This window comes from Artibeus jamaicensis, unplaced genomic scaffold (genome assembly GCF_021234435.1).
Source record: "Artibeus jamaicensis isolate MK-2021 breed Jamaican fruit bat unplaced genomic scaffold, CSHL_Jam_final contig_908, whole genome shotgun sequence".
Classification (NCBI taxonomy): domain Eukaryota; kingdom Metazoa; phylum Chordata; class Mammalia; order Chiroptera; family Phyllostomidae; genus Artibeus; species Artibeus jamaicensis.
In genome coordinates, this window is record NW_026522009.1 from 3,596,032 (window position 1) to 3,613,927 (window position 17,896).

Sequence of the window (17,896 nt, forward strand, 5' to 3'; positions counted from 1 at the left end):
ACTTGTTTAATTATCTGGCCTCACACTATTGTCATTATTTTGAGAGAGAAAGAATATATCTATTTTTCTTTCAGCATGCCAGTTGAAGTTACTTAGTTAATATTTGCTGAATGAATGTTGAGTTAGAAAGAAGTTTGATTAAGTATATTACCTCCATTTAATTCCGGTAACACAATAGATATTTATTTGGGAGGATTGAATTATCTAACTACAAATCAGATTTATAAAATAAGTCAATAATAGCTTGCTAAAAACAAATCATTTTAAAACAACAAGTGGGCCCTTGAAGGGGCAGAGTGCTTTATATGAAATTTTAGTTCCATCTTCTTCCACTCGTAGAGGTTCACTCCTATTACTGTATTAACATCAGTTCTGTTATACAGTCTAATATTAATTAGGACTTGAAAATGCCAACACTTCACTGTAATACAAAGGGGAGTTTAGACATTAGTAGTGTTTATATGCTTAGTAATATTAAATGACAGTGATTATAAAAAGGAAACAGACTTATTGATCAGATGTGTAAATATCAGTCACTTGACTTCTAATAAAAACCAAGTTTAAAACAGTTTTGAAGACTTATAACACTTGACCTTTGAAATTTTGATTTGAGTCATTATCCAAACATAAGGAAAATGTTCCCTATTCAGTATGGTTTTAACTTTATACTCTACATTATTTTATTCTCAACTGAGAAATTTCATATCAAGATGACAAAAATGAAGAGTTGAAGTTCTTATTTTTAAAAAATTATAACTAAATATAAAGTAGCTACCTAAATATATTCATAAAACAAGAGATGAGAGCAGAGCAGACCTGCAAATTTATTTTTATCGCTCTCTATTTGCTGATCTTTAATCATGAAGAAAAATATTTAAACATAGCTCTATATAACATATAGTAAGACTAAAACAACAATATTCAGCAAAATTATTACAGTATATATTGATAAAGAAATATTACTATCAGAACATATGAAAATACAGAGATGTGGAAGTAAATAGTAAAGTATTTCTAGGTGATTTCAAACATGTCAGCTATTTATTGGGGTTTTTTTGTTAAAGACACATTTGTTCAGTGCCATGATTAGACTATTACATTTAGCAATCAACAGCATAAGTGAAAAAACAAAACAAAACACTGCATTAAAAACTCTTTGTAAAATGCTTTACACTTCTACAGAACAGAAATAAAGTAACCTCTTACACGCTAGTCACAAATACAGTCCTCAATTGTTTTGCCCATTCACATGAGTATTGTCTAAAATAAAACGTGTCTTCTCTGTAGCAGCTAGGCTGTGCCATCACTGTGCTTGGCTGAGGTCACAAATCTGTTGTAGCTTGTAGCTGCCCTGTCCGTTCTCTGACTCTCCTCTCCTGCTAAGCTTTGCTTCCTGGCAGCAATTAAAACCTTTTGCTACTGCCATAGCTACTGCTGCTGCTGGAACTGCTGTAGCCACCTTGGTTCCGTGGCTTGGCAAAGTATTGGCCTCCACCAACATAGGGGCCAGAGCTTCTGCCTCCAAAGTTTTCTCCTTTCATGGGTCCAAAATTTGAAGATTGATTATTGTAACCACTAAAATTATTGTAGCTTCCGCCACCTACAAAATTGCTTCCATCATTACCAAATCCATTGTATCCCCACTGCCACCATTTCCACTGCTGTCAAGGCTACCGACAAAGCCACTTCAACCCCTGAAGCTTCTCACACAACCGACGTCCTCATTCCCACCAAAAGTTTCCAGAACCACTTCGACCTCTTTGGCTGGATGAAGCACTAGCCATCTCTTGCTTAGATAGGTCATTCCTTACTTCCCAGTTATGGCCATTTACAGGATGGTATTTCTGAATGACAAATCTGTGTACAGAGTCGTAATCATCAAAGTTTACAAGAGCAAACCCTCTCTTTTTGCCACTGCCTCAGTCAGTTATGGTTTCAATCACTTCAATTTTCCCATACTGTTCAAAATAATGAACAGTATCTCTTAGGTGAGGTTCTTCAGTGTCTTCTGTAGTATCAGTGAAAAAAGTCTTTTCAGTTAGGTGAGCACCCTGTCTTTGAGAGACTTCTCCTGAAACAGCCCTCTTTGGTTCCCCAGTTCTCCCACCCAACTTGTGTGGCCTCACTTTCCTGGCCGCACCCACCTCCTCCACAGTGGCATGTGCGACACACCCAAAGCCTCTGAAGCATTTGGTGTTTGGATCTCACATCACCACACAGTCTGTGATCATTCTGCATTGCTGAAAATGGCTCCTCACACCCTCATCTGTTGTTTGCAAGCTCACACCTTCGATAGACAACTTCCGTAGCTGTCCTGGCTCTTTGGGAGACTCTGACTTAGACGTGACGACTGCAGGAGGGGAGACTTCAATGACACTTACTCAGCAGTGCGCACCAGCAGGGAAGCTATTAATTTAAATTTATCTACTCATAGGAAATAATTGCTCTTAATTTTCTAATGGGCTGCCTAATAATAATCTCCATGTTTATAAATTTGTTTTGTTTTAACACAAAATGAACTTACATAGAATTTATTCCCTATTTTGTTACTTTTCTTGGCTTCATATATCTGTTCTCCATTTATCCTTTAATATATTTTCAGAGGAAATTTTGTTTAAAAAGAGACGTAACCATATAACTCCTTTCCGTAAAAAGCTTTAATGGTCATACATTTTCTATACAATAAAGCCCTAAATTCTATGATACTGAAGATCTTCAATGATCTGACTTCTACCTACCATTTCCTAGGATACTGATGTTTTCACATTCTTTCCATGAAACATATATTTTCCTTATCCCAAACCCCACACATTTTCTACCTTTTTAAAAAAACCATCAACTTGCTAATTATGTCCTTTAGCCTCAAACTTGCTCATCATAATCAAAGAAAGTATTTCTCTTTCAGTGTCTAACTCAAAATTGTACGGCATCTGGGATCTTTTCTTTATCTTCTTCAGCAAGAATTTGTTACTTTTTGTCTTGTATGCTGTGTGTTTCTACCTCTATTCTGGGCTTACCTTCTGCCTTGGACCTTAGGCAAAGTGAGGCAGACTCCATATGTTCTTTTTTTTTTCCATCAAGCAGTCAATTTCTTAATTCTTTGCATATCATTCGTATCTAATAAAACCTCATTGAGTTTCATGGAAAGTGAGCTTTGGCACACGGAACATTTGGACATATATTGTTGTGCATAGTGCATTCACTGCAATAACCTGTGGTTCTGCTGCTCTCTTTGAACTCTGATTATATTCTTAATTTCCTCTAACTCAGCGTGTCTTCTTCCCATTCCATAGTGGTATCTGAGCACCTAGTCTCTCAGAAGATGTCTTTGAAGACATGGCAAAAAGTTCTAGAACTAGAAGAGGATGCTTTCAGTTTTTTTTCTTTTTATATAAGGTCACTAATGATTTGATAGTAAAAATAGGTTATCTGTTTAATGGGCATTTATTAAATACCCCAACATATCTGAAGGTACTAAAATTTGCCCCAGGGAAAACACAAATGAGCAAGATCTCTCCTTGTGGACATCATGGTCTAGTCGAGTTGTTTAGGTAAATAAATATATGAGATACTTTTGATAAGGATACATGATGCAGAGAAAACAAACCAGGTAATAGATTTAACAGTGCGGTCATTCTTCCTAGGTACACTGATAATGAAAGACCTCTTTGAATAGTTGATAACTTGAGCTAAAACCTGGATGAGTTCATGATTGAAAAGCTTGTCTTCTGAAAAATGCAGTGGTAATAAGGTTATGTATCTTTTCACAAGGTGTTCATCTGATTTAGATCTTTATTTTGTTGGTTTTCAATGAAGGAGGAGGGGTAGGTAAGTTCTCCAGGTATTCTGCTTACCTAGTTTGAAATGTACTGCTCTCCTGGGTAAGAAGTGACAGTGATGTGTGTTCTCACCCTTGATCCTTTTGTGTATTCTTGCTAAGGCATCCTAAGCTATTTCACAAGCACATGCTCTTAGAAACACTTTTCAAAAATCTTGTTATTGGAAGGCTACAGAACTGGTTGCCCCAAAATTTTTCACAGTAGTTAAAACAACTAAGTCCTCCCTTTAAAAATACGTAAAGTTTGTTGTACAGTTTACACTCTTTAACAAACATACTACAATTCCCATATTTTCAGACCATAGGACACACCTAAGTTTTAGAGGAGGAAAATGGGAAAAAAGTTTTGAATCAAAAAAATGTGGTAAAATATTTAATAACATAAATAACATAATATTTCACCAATGTAAATGTAAACAACTCAACAGCAGCATTAATAACCATTATTCCTCCCGAATTGTGGGGGGAGGGTTCATCTTATAGTCCAAAAAATATGGTATATACTATGAGTAAAACTAGTCAAATGAATTCACTGAAGGTCTGAATAATTAATTATAAGACACCCAACAATGTTATGTAAAGTAAATATATGTCCAGAAGGACATGGTTTCCCCATGTGCCTGGTATGAACCTAAGTGACTTTTGACAGTTTTTAATTTATATTTCATTTTTAGAAACAATTGCAAGTCACTTCAGAGTCTAGTGAATGGACTGTACAATGAGAATAGTGTAATCTAATAGTGAGCTGTCCCTGTCTTGCCTCATATGAAACATTATGACACATTTTTTTTTGTGTGTAGTTGACTTTATTGATTGGTTAGAAAACATAAATTTGTCCAAAGACACACTGAAATTTAGTGGCAGAAATAGAATACAAATTTCCAGTGCCCATCTCCTATTTAATTTCTGATCATTTAAAAATGATTACCTAAGTGAGTTACCATTCAAAGTCTGACAAGGACATTGCTGATTAAAGTCAGGTCTCAAAATTTTTAATTATTTCAATCTTTATATGTCAAAACCATTAGGTGACTTGTTTTTCTTTCCAGGTCAACACATTGTAATGAGAATATAAATTTCTTTTTGATAAATTCAGGACCAATCTTATTTTCTTCCAATTTTAGAATGTAACTTTTAGGTCAGAAAAATGTTTATAGCAAAAAAGAGAAATCACTGAGAGCTGATGGACATTAAAGTGATGTCCCAGTACCTCAAATTCCTTGCCCCTTTCTGTTCAACCTTCTTCTATGTGTAGTTAAGCTCATTTCTTTATAATCAAATAAAGTGAAAATCAACCTATTTTAAAGAGGTGGTATTGACCTAATGAAAACCATGTAAATAACAATTTGTCAAAAATATTTTATAATCAGAAGTTATCATTTGTGGGTTAAAATGTACAATTGCATAAGTGTATAAGGAAAACAAAATATAGATATATTTTTCTTATCATTGAGAAGTTGTGACCATTTAATTGGCCTTCATTACATTGGTAACAGAGATGTGTCAGCAATCTTTACAAAGCTTAAACAAATTGTATTCATTATAAACTTATCATCAAGATTGACTTAATTGGGCTGTCTCAGTAGCAGAAAACATGTTAGTTTGCTCAAACCTTTTGAACACATATTAACTGTTGACTGCACACATTACTATACTCTCCCATTCCTCAAAGCTCTTGTAGTGTATATAGTCTTTAAAGTTAAGTCGTGGGTAAAGTCTGTTCATGAAGATTTCACTGCATGAGAGTTATGCATTTCACATCTCACTTCAGATGGAATATTTTGCAATTATCAAACAGGACTTGTGCTTGCTTCCATGATGACCTCTTCTCCCTACACTGGACTTTTATGTCAAATTAACATAAAGATTACTCTTCAACTATTTCAGAGAGCCAGGCAACCTACAATGATTGTATTATTACTGCCAATTTGCAGATGAAGTACAGAGAGGTTAGGTAACTTGCCCATCATCACACAGCTAGTAAGTGGCAGAGTCCTAGTGGAATCTCAGCAGATACAGTTCCAAATCCCCCATTCTGGTTCTACAGAACTTTGTCTCTCAAGTCTTGAATTGACATTTCCTTGCAATTATACTTAAACAATCATAAATGTTTTTATAGTGAAAATAAATGTTATATTTGTGTCTTTACCCATCCAGATTTTAGGGCCATGTTTTTTTTCTCATAGAAAAGAAGTAAACAAACAAAAACTTTTTATTTATCTAAGATTTAACAAAGCATTTTAATTTTTATTGTATTTTTCCATTACCATTTAGTACCCTTATACTTCCTTCCACCCTGCAATCACCTCGTTGTTGTCCATGTCCAGGAGCCCTTTTGCTTTTTTGCTCAACCCCCTGACTCCCTATCACCTTAGCTGTCCTCCCCCTGCTCTCTATCTAAGAGTCTGTCTCTGTTTTGCTTGTTAGCTCAGTTCGTTCATTGGATTCCACTTAGATGTGAAATCATATGGTATTTGTCGTTTTCTGACTGGCTTATTTCACTTAGCATGATGTTCTCCAGGTCCATCTATAGTGTTGCAAAAGGTAATTTTTTTCCTTTTTTGTGGCCACATAATATTCCATTGTGTAAATGTCCCATAGTTGTTTTATCCACTCATCTACTGAAGGACACTTAGGCTGCTTCCACGAGTTGGCAACTGTAAATAATGCTGCAATGAACATAGGAGTGCTTATTTTCTTAAGAATTAGTGTTTTGGGCTCCTTCAGATATATATTACCAGAAGTGGGATCCCTGGGTCAAAAAGCAGGTCTATTTATAATTTTTTGTGGTAACTCTTTACTGCTCTCTATAGTGGCCCCTCCAGTCTGTATTCCCACCAAAAATGCAAAAAGGTTTCCCCTTCTCCACATCCTCACCAGCACTTACTGTTTGTTGATTTATTGATGATAGCCATTCTGACAGGTATTAGATGATATCTCATGTTTTTAATTTGCATCTCTGATGATTAGTGATGTTGAACATCTTTTCATATGTCTATTGGCCATCTGTATGTACTCTTTGGAGAAGTGCATATTCAGGTCCTTTACCCATTTTAATTGGGTTGTTTGATTTTTTTGGTGTTGAGTTTTGTAAGTTCTTTATGAATTTTGAATATTAACCCCTCATCAAGTGTAATGGTGAATATGTTGTCCCATCCTGTGAGTTGTCTTTTCTTTTGTTGATATTTTCCTTTGCTGTACAAAACCTTTTTAGTTTGATGTAGTCCACTGGTTTATTTTTTCTTTTGTTTCCCTTGCCTGGGGAGATATATTTGATAAAATATTGCTGCAAGCAATGTCTGCGATTTTGCTACCTGTGTTTTCTTCTAGGATTTTCATAGTTTTGAGTCTAACATTTAAGGCTTTAATCTATCTTGAATTGATTCTTGTATGTGGTGTTAGAAGGCAGTTTAGGACCATAGTTTAAGTCTGATGTTTCTATGATATACTTGAAAATTTGGGGGCACTAATAGAAGGTTTCTGTAAAGCCTGTCTCTCAAGGGAAGATGCAGTATTTGAAAATGTACTCATAATTTATAACTATGAAGGAATATTGCCCTTTATACATTTTCAGTTGCATGACTAAGATAGATTAGTAAGGGGTAGCTTTGTTTCATTGCTATCAATTCAAAGACCTGGCATTTTAATTAAAGCAGTCTCCTATAAAAAGGTTCCTATTTAGAACCTTCACAGGGTTGATCATAGTTGTTTAATCTTTTATTTTCTTCCTTTCTCTTCTGTATTTTTTAATTAAAAAATTAAAAGTAATAAATGCCAGGACATAAATATTGTATTGTCCTCAAAATGTTTTTCCCTGGGATGAGGTTAAAATTAATGAATGGAAGATTACTGACTACTGTTAAATTGGCTGTTCCTCACAGGACAGGCATAATTCCTGTGGCAAGTGGGATTTTCAGACCATTTCTAATGCACTCAGAGGATCATCTAATCTAATCCCGGAAAGAACACTTCCTTGAATTTAAGACATTGGTGTTCTTTATTTGGCTTTAGAAAATAACAAAACTTTTGTTTGTTTGTTTTCTGTCGGGCACCAACCTTTTTGGCTTACCCTGTTGGCATCGCTCCATTAGAGAGCTTCCTGGAAAGCAGCTCATTTGGGTGTGATCCGGAGATGCTTTTGTCTGGCTTCTGGGTCATGGTTTAACTCCCATTCGTTAGACCCATGAAAGATTTTTTTAAATGGTGCAAAGTCCTCAAGTTCCAAGTAAGACTATTTTACATAAAAGTCCAGTGAAATTGATACTTGGCCAGAACTTGGAATAACTGGGAAAAATATCAAGAAAAATAACTTTTATCAAAAGGCAAATTAGTTTTCGAGGCTGGTGTTAATTGTCAGCCAAGGTGTTTCATTATGAAGCTGAATGTTTAAGAGTTGTTACTTGGTTACTATGAAAACACCAACCAGAGGGAAACATGTACTCTCTGTTTCCCGTCTCTCCTAGTCCCTCTACCAACCTGTCAATAATTCGAACGCTGTTTTAAAGCCTTAGTGCTGCCTAGAAGTTACCTGTGTTGGGTGTTTATTCAACTTCATTCCTGGAAAAGATGGGTATTTCAAAATCAAAGGGCTCAGGGACGATTCCATTCAAACTTCAGATGTTGTATTTTTCTATTTTGCAATTCTCTGTGTTTGAATGAAACCTTAAGAAGGCCTTATTTGGAGAGCTATTTTTTCTTTGTAACCTGGCACATAAAGCTATCCCCAGGAAATATGACTACAGAGATGATTCTTTTGGATGAAGCAATGTGAAATGTGGTGCTTTATCTCTACGTGTGAGTGTACCTACTGCTGTTTTTTTTTAAGGAAAAACACCTGAGGGCCATAAGTAGCAAGTTCCAACTGTTTATTCCCCTCCACAACAGTAACCAGTGTGAAGGTTTCTCTCCACACACAACATATCCAAAGCTCCTGGGAGTATGTATGCTTTGATATTTTCCCCATTCTGACATTTCACCAGCTGGCTAAGGAAAAAAAAATAGTTTGCTGAGTAAGGCCTCAACCTATAGTCAAAAAATTCCTATATTGTCCTATCTGTAGATATCCTTTAAATTTTTGTTGTGTTCAGCATCTAGTTTTATGGTGATATATAGAAAAAACTATTCTCTGTGGATGATGTAATAAAAGTATTGGTTTAAATTACCTGACAGCAGTTCACTAGCCAAATAATTTAAAGCTCTGATTATAGCCTTAATGAAGCCTTTGCTGTTCATTCTAAGAAACAAGCATGGCTATATTTTTGTCCTTCCAAACAAAAGCAGGTTTTTCTCTTGCCTTGCAAGGTCTCAGCTCGGGTTTTACAGAACAAAATAATGAATGCTTCTGCTGCGGCATGTCACAGGGGAGGCTGGGACAATACTGAACTCATGCACACTGCTGATCCTTGCTTGCTCGGCAGCATGTACACCTGGATGTCTGACAGCTTGGTGGGTTCACTAGAGACCTCTGTCATTCTGTTCATCCTCTCGTAGGCAATGGTGGAGACAGTGAACAACCTCCTCCAGCCACAAGCCTTGAATGCATGGAGAGACCTGACTACCAGTGATCAGCTCCGTGCTGCCACCATGTTGCTGGACACTGTGGAGGAAAGCGCCTTCGTGCTGGCTGATAACCTTCTGAAGACTGACATTGTCAGGGAGAACACAGACAATATTCGTAAGTGGCCTTGGTTCTACAGACGGGCCGAAGACCACTGTACAGCAGGAGAGGGAAAAGAAAAAAGTATCTGTGGTAGCCTAGATATTATGAATGGTACTCTATTCTTTTCCTATAATTATGAAGATATCACCTGTCATTGGCTTTCAAAAGCCCTAGTAATCATCTCTGTTATCCTCCTTAGGACATGCCAATGTTGAATGTATTAGCCTGAGATTACTTACAGTGAGGTCCATTTAATTTTATTTTAGTATTTAATGTATATTTGTTGATATGCATAAGCTCCATAATGCAGGGCTTATGATTCACTTCAGTTATTATAGGAGTGCCTCTGAATTACACACTGTAAAGAAATCAGTCATTGAAGTTAGGGGTTAAAACTATTTTTGATAATTTTGTTATTGGCTCATAAAGAGTATAAATCTATTTTATTGTATATAAGAATGTAGTTGACAGTTTTATTTCAAAAGATTTGATAAAGCTGTTTCCAACTTATTAAATTTAATGACAGATCAATATTGACAAAATAGCGCAGCTCTAGATTATGAAAGTATTTTTATCTAATGCATAAAATAGAGATATTATTTTGAAAATAAACTTTAAGTTAATGGCAAAGTGTAAGGATTTGAGTTTGAATTTTAAATTTCAACTCCTAACTGATACATTTGAATTCTTATGTGCCTACTTTTCATAGCTTTTGTTTGCTTTATTTTGAAAAAAACTTGTGATTGTAAAGTAATACTTCCTAAATAAAAGATGGAACTACTGTAAAACATAATGAATAGAAGATTAATTCCAATATTTTGATTTCAGAACTATTCCAGTGATTTAGGTAATTACCTTAGCTCTGTAATATTTCTCAGTAAGCACTCATATCTCTTTGCTATTAACAGAGTTGGAAGTTGCAAGGCTGAGCACAGAAGGGAACTTAGAAGACTTAAAATTTCCAGAAACCATGGCTCACGGAAGCACTATCCAGCTTTCTGCAAATACGTTAAAGCAAAATGGCCGAAATGGTATGTCAGAGTATAGCTTGGTAGGATCACACCTGCCGTCAATGCATCCCATAGCTTCATGGCTTGGAATTTTAAATGTGTTGTTCAAAATCTAATATCCAAGTCATCTTCTGTATGTCTCCTGTTGCTCCACTGTCCTCATTCTCTTGCTATTCCTCCTCTTTCTATGTCCTGCAAAAACAGTATGGCAATAGCATTTGTTTCACAACGTTCTAAGATTTGGAAATGGTGTCAGTTGCAGTAAAATGTCACAAAGTGGAATATGAGAGATATTTGAAAATTAGGAAATCCAGATGATCTGACTTTTTCCCTTGAAAGGCATAACTTTTACTGAGTTGTCAGATTTGGTTTCTAAAATTTTCAGCAAAAATTTTACTTGTAATTTTAAGATTACATGTTTCTTCTTTATTTACTTCTTGTGAGGAGATGCTCCTGTGGAAGAGAACTCGTAAATGTAGGCCAGGTTAGGACTGGATTAAATTCAGGTATTTAAAATTAAATAAATAAATAATCCCATAGAGACCGTATATCTCAAGCCTCACTAATATTCATTTGAAAGTGTATATTTTTTGCCAAGGAAGTAAGATCTTTTAACCTGTTAGTGATAGGAAGATGACCTCATGTCCTAGCAACCAACTGAAAGCTGATGTGGCGTATTGCAGGGTAAACAGGTTTTTTTAAATAGCCTGTTAAATAATATCAAGGAAAACAAATTATGTTTGTTGTCAGCCAAGCAAAATTCTTTTTAAGTGTTGGCAATCTTATAAGATTGAAATTGTACATCCTTACTGTGTTGCTAATTTGACCATGTGGATTTGGAGGCAGCAATAGGATTTGATGTAGAACAAAATCAGAGTCCTATATTAGCTTGCTAACTGGCTTCCCTCTCACTCTTGCCTTCAAATACCATATCCTATGGACATATGTTCTTCCTGAAACAGTAATCTTCCCAGTTTGCTTACAGTTAGAATGAAATCAAATAACTAGTCCTACCGTGTGTGGCCTGGTCCACTTCCTTCCTGCCTCATGTGCCCCACGTCACGCCTGTGCTTAGCATTGGCTCTGTGATCCTAACAGTTTAGTCTCAGTTCTTTATTTTTATTGAGATATAATTGACATATAACATACCAGTTTCAGGTACACAGCCTAATAATTTGATATTTGTATACATTGCAAAATAAATAGCACAATAAGTCTGGTTTACATCTACCACCACAGAGTTACTATTTTTTTAAACATTTAAGATTTATTGTCTTAACTATCAAAATATGCAATACAGTATTAACCACAGTCAACACACAGTACCTTTGGCTCCCCTTCACCCATTTTTTTTCTATATCTTCCCTACTCCCACCTCTGGGAACCACCAGTCAGCATTTTACTTAAGATTTTTCATATCAAGGTCTGTCTGGAAAACATCAAGCCATTGTTAATGAAACCAGAATGGTTTGTGAGACATCAATGTAACCTGGCAGCCAAGGAAGTGGACCAGCGTGCACATGTGTGAACAATGCTGACTTCACTGTACTAGTTAGTGAGGGCTCTGGATGCCCTTGAGTGAGCATGTGCACTGTGTGACAGTTGCATTCAAAATGAGCAACTAGAGCAATGGATCTGCAGCAAATTTTGCATTAAATTTGAACATTCTTCCATGGAAACCATTCAGATGATTCAGAAGGCTTTCAGGATGATGCAATGAGTGCAGTGCAAATAAAAGTGTGGCCCAAATGCTTCAAAGATGGTCAAGGATCTGTTAAAAGTGATTCACATTCTGGAAGGCCTGCAACAAGTAAAGCGCCTGAGAATGTTGAATGTGTACAGCTGCAATCCACAAAGGTTGCTGACTCACAGTGATCTGGGGACTTCAAAAACTATTGTGTCAAAGACGTTCGACACAGGATCTTGGCATGAAACATGTTGTGCCAAGTTCATTCCTTGGCTTCTGCTAGCAGAAGGAACATCGTGCTGCAGTTGGGAGAACTGTGTGAGGTCCCAAGGTGCCTCCTGTGAAGGAGACCAAGTTGTCATTGTCCTATGTACACTGTTTCTTGTATCTTCTTCAATAAATGTCTCTTTCTCATAGTACATGGCTGAATACTTTCTGGACATACTTCATTATTGAGGTCATACAGTATTTGTCTTTCTCTGTCTGACTTATTTCACTTAGCTAATGCCCTAAAAATTTAGCCATGTTGTCACGAGTGGCAAACTTTCTCTTTCATGTTGAATATTCAAGTACATTTCATTGTATTTGTATATACCACATTTTCTTTATCCATTTATCTACCCATGAACACTTAGCTTATTTCCATGACTCGTCTCTTGCATAATAATGCTTCAGGGAATGTGAAGGTCTGGAGCATAAATCTTTTCAAGTTAGTATTTCCACTTCTGATAAATACCCAAACATGAAATTGCTGGACTGTGTGGTAATTCTGTTTTTAATTTTTTGAGGGACCCTTCATCCTGCTTACTGTAGTGGCTGTACCGATTTACGTGCTGACCAACGCTGCACAAGGGTTCTCTACTCTGGTTTGGATGCTGTTTCTTGAACACACCAAGAGTGTCCCTGTGTCAGCTTTTTGTGCTTTTTTTTTTCCTTCCTGGGATGCAATTTTCACAATTCTTTGTATAGAAGCTGCTCATCATTCAGTACTCAGTATAAATATTACCTCTTTGGAAAGGTTTTCCCTATCTCCCTAAAGATGGACACTTCTCCCATTAGCCATTTTATGCCAGCTCTTCTTCATAGCACTTACCCATTTTCCATCATATAGAATTATTGTCATTATTACCTGCTTATCGTCTGACTCTCTCTCTAGGCCATAAGCTCCATAACAGCAGAGACCTTTGCTAATGTATTCACTGATATAACACTAGTGCCTGGATCCACTCACTAAAAATTTATCAAATAAATATGTGAACTTTCAGAGACAAAACCAATGAAGATTGAAATATATGTCTATATTAATCATGTTATGCCTTGTGTTCATTTATTTTGTTGACCAAGTTAATGTGTGTGTGTATGTGTGTGCGTGTGAGAGAGAGAAGCATTAATTTTGGAGTGGAGGATTTTTAAAATACATATATGTCATATATATATATATATATATATATATGATATATAAATTCAAATCACCAAAGGCACTGGTAAAACAAAGTCAGATATCATGTTACTGGAGAGGGATCAAAGTCAGGACTCTCAAGTCCTGAGCTTGTTTCTAGGTTCTTGTCTGTCTCTCAAAAGAAAAATTCAAGCAAGAGACAAGACATATAATGGAAATGAGATAGCAAGTTTGTTTATGAAACACATAGGAGCAGGAAGCTGCAAGCAGGCACCTGACTAGTTTAAATGCCCCAAGTTGAGAGGAAATAAAGTTGCTAGTAAGTTTGTTCTGTACATTTGAGCCGAGGCTGCAAATGGGCGCTCAGCTGATCTGAGTGCACTGACTGTTGGGGTTTAGGGGTTGTATACTATTGCCAGTTTCTGGATTTCCCCTCTTTCTCTCCCACTTCTAAACCTTGGGAATAATGCACAGCTAAAAAGGCCTTCTTTCTCAGTTAGTAAAGGCTCTTTGTTTAGTTAGTGAAATTGTTACCCAGGCTCCCTTTCCCGGCACAGAGTCTCAAGGGCTCCCTTCCTCATGCGCTATCCCAGTTGTGATGTTCGGATCAGCTGGTGATCTTATTGGACCGGGCTCAGTGCTGCTGAGTTAATTGGCGAGACCTGACTTCCTTTTGTTTCCAGTCTCCTGCTTTAAGTTGTTTGTTAGATTGTAATGGTGGGGGCCCTGCTTCATTTTTCCTCAGGCCTCTCATTTCTGGCTGCTGCCTACAGTAACAGCAACATGACACCATTCCTCAAGTGGATATTGGTATGAGTATCAGTCAATTATAAATCAATGAAATAAAAGTTGTTATTGTCAAGAAGAAAAATACATAGATGGTCTTATGTTAGCCTTCTAAAAAATCAGCATTTTTATACTAAATCTAGAGGAAAGAACTAAAATTCAATTCTGTGTTGTAAGAACCCAGAAAGTCTTTGGTGAATTACTGTTGTTTTACTCTGCACTATGTTAACAGATGTGGATTGGAAGTTAGAGAATGTCCCTGTCCTTTATGTAGCTCTTTTCATAATAGATACCTCATGTACCTACCTCATAGAATCAATGAGCGGGCTAAAGAATCAGGACCCAAAACATACAAAAGCAAGAATGCTGATAGCAGCGTGTACCATTGCCCAGAATCATAGCCGTCACCAGTGTCACAAGTGAAGGCTGCTGCTGTTCCACCCCCTGCTTCCTGTGTCACTAAATCCTTGTCGGAAGTCTGAGGCTAGAGCATCTGACTGGGTGCATCTAGCTGAGGAGCCCAGAGCAACCTCTTTGCATGGCAGTCTGGGAAAGTATATGCCAATTTTGTGTCTATAAATCCCTAAGAGTATGGAATTTCCCAAACATGGGAACACAATTTAGATATTGGACAGTCCTCTCCCTCCTCAAAAATATATAGTTTATCTGCCTGTATTCCCACTTGATTTTAAGATTTAATTGACAAAAATAGTGACTTACTTATTTTAATATCCATAGTAATCGGGGCAGTACCTCTTATTGGAGTGATATAAATTCATAATAGAAGACTTGACTTCTTTAAGAAAGGAAAGATGATTTTAAGAATGTGTTAAAAGATGGTTCCTTTTACAGAGGATTATCTGTAAGAGATTATCATAAGGGAAAAAATAAGGTGGGAGGATGTATGCAGAGGGTGACCTTAAAATAACATAATTGAGGTTTAAGACAGGTAAAAATCTTGAATCCTTATATTTACTTTTATGTATTGTAATGCACATATCTTAAAAGTGTTTAGCTTAGTGAATTTGATGGTTTTACATATCCTCCCAAATACCTTATAACATAAGCTATAAATCTCTATTACCCAGAAAATTTCCTGGTGGCTCTTTCAATTCCGCCCACCCACTGTCCCCACCTGATGAAACTACTCTCTTCTCATTACTATTATATAGACAACTTTGGTCTGTTCTAGGGTTTATATAACTGAAACGATAGGCTTTGTATAACTGAAATCATACAGTGTGGAGTCTTTTCTCTCTGTCTTGTCTAACTCTATATTATTGGGATGCAATCATGATGCTCCATTAATCACTATAGTAGTTTTTTTCTTTATCGATGTGTATTATATTCCATTATATTAATATGCTATAACTTATTCTCCTATTAATAGGCTTTTTTTAATAAAAAATTCATACTTTATTCAAATTCCCTTAGTTTTTATCTATTGTCATTTTCCTGCTCTGGAATCACATCTAAGATATCACATAACACCTATTTGTCACTTTTTTAAAAAATTTTATTTATTTATCTTTAGAGGGGAAGGGAAGGAGAGAGCGAGAGAAACATCAATGTATGGTTGCCTTTCATGCATCCCCTGCTGGGAACTGGCCTGCAGGGAACTGGCCTGCAACCCAGGAATGTGCCCTGACTGGGAATTGAACCGCGATTGTCTGGTTCGCAGGCCCGCACTCAATCCACTGAGCTACACCAGCCAGGGCTTATTAATAGGTTTTTGAGTTGTTTCCAGTTTGGTGCTATTATGAATAACGGTGCTATAACCATTCTTACACAAGTTTTTTCTTCTTATATGTTTTCACTGATCTAGAAAAGGTAGATATATGTTTGATTTTATAGGAAATTGCCAAACTTTTTTCTAAATAGTTGAACATTTTATACTTTCTCCAGCAATGTGTAAGAGCTCAAATTTTTCTACATCCTTATCAACATTAGTAGGAATAGCCTTTTTGACTTGAGGTATTCCAGTAGATATGAAATGGTATCTCAATGTAATTATAATTCTTATTTCCCTCATTACCAATGAGATTGATAATTTTCATATGTCTTTTAGCCTATCCTCTATCTTTTCTTCTAAAGTGTGTGTTTATGTATTTTGTCATTTTAGTCTGGTATTTATTCTTTTGCTGTTGATTAACAGAAATGCTTTATGTATTTATGAGTCACATGTATTTTTTTCTAGTCTGTGGTTTGGCTATTCATTTTCTTAAGGCTGCATTTTGATAGACATAAGTTTTCAATTTTGGTAAAAATCAGTTTACCATTCTTTTCTTTTATAATTAATATTTCTGGGGTCCTAACCAAGTCATCTTTGCATTCCCTAAGATCACAAAGATATTCTATAGTTTGTTCTGGAAGATTTATTGTTCTGCTTTTTATGTTCATGTTTGTGAACGACCTTGAAATGAGTTTTCAGTATGGGATGAGAAAAGGATTGCAGTTTCTTTCTTTTAATACTTATATGTAGTTGTTTCAGCGTCTTTTAATTTTTTTCTAATGAATGACTTAGCACTTTGGTTAAAATGAATGCTTAACTTTTGTTGTGAATATGTATTATCCAATTTGATTACAATATAATTAGAACTCTACAATTTAAGTAGAAGGTACAAAGTGATCACAGTTTCTCCCCAATTTATATTTCTCATTTGCATTTATTTTAGGAGAGATCAGAGTGGCCTTTGTTCTGTATAACAACTTGGGTCCTTATTTATCCACGGAGAATGCCAGCATGAAGTTGGGAACAGAAGCTATGTCCACCAATCATTCTGTTATTGTCAATTCCCCTGTTATTACAGCAGCAATAAACAAGGAATTCAGTAATAAGGTTTATTTGGCTGATCCTGTGGTGTTCACTGTTAAACACATTAAGGTAAGAAAATGGTATGTTAAGTTCAGGTGCCCGCATTATCTATATTTGTCATAGCATGAACACATATTATTTGTTTGTAATATAGCAATTCAAAACCTAGTACATGATAGTGGTAGTTTTTTTCTGAAATGAGGAAGAAGAATGTTTCTGAATATGTAAATGCTTTATGGCAAAAACATTCAGAGATAGATTTATAAATGCCTCTCCATAATTAAAAAGAAATAGCAATATGTTCAGTAGAACTGGACATGACTTCACGTAGGATATTCCAAGTAATTATGTCTCTGTGTATAGATATACTTTTGTGCTGTGCTAAGATTGTATTCTAAATTGAACACAGATTTCTAAAGACGATCCTTTAGGAAGTTTATCATTTAGAGCAATTGAATTAACTTCTCTACTCTGCAAGATACTTTGAAGTTAACGGATGTGATGATGCTGAGACATTGGTATTAGTATCACTTAAGTATCAATTTTTGAAAAAGTAAACTCACCGCTAAGCGGAGGGCAATAGACAACAACAAATTTGCTTAGAAATGATGAGTCCCACTTAATAGGAAAACATCAATAGACACCTTCACAAAAATTGTAACAGAGTATGAAGTTGTGTTGATATAAAGAGTATGTCTACCT

General features: G+C 35.9%; 1 protein-coding gene and 1 pseudogene across 16 annotated transcripts in view; one reads left to right on the forward strand and one right to left on the reverse strand.

Moving 5' to 3' along the window:
* ADGRL3 (adhesion G protein-coupled receptor L3) overlaps window positions 1–17,896 on the forward strand; it is a 770,297-nt gene that overhangs the window by 637,425 nt on the left and 114,976 nt on the right. For all 16 annotated transcript variants that reach the window (XM_053655018.1, XM_053655016.1, XM_053655023.1 and 13 more), the window contains 3 exons: window positions 9,329–9,512; window positions 10,406–10,528; window positions 17,055–17,263. In XM_053655018.1, coding sequence (XP_053510993.1) covers window positions 9,329–9,512; window positions 10,406–10,528; window positions 17,055–17,263 — 516 coding nt within the window. The remainder of the gene's footprint in view (window positions 1–9,328; window positions 9,513–10,405; window positions 10,529–17,054; window positions 17,264–17,896) is intronic.
* On the reverse strand, window positions 1,404–2,336 carry LOC119041020 (heterogeneous nuclear ribonucleoprotein A1-like; annotated as a pseudogene).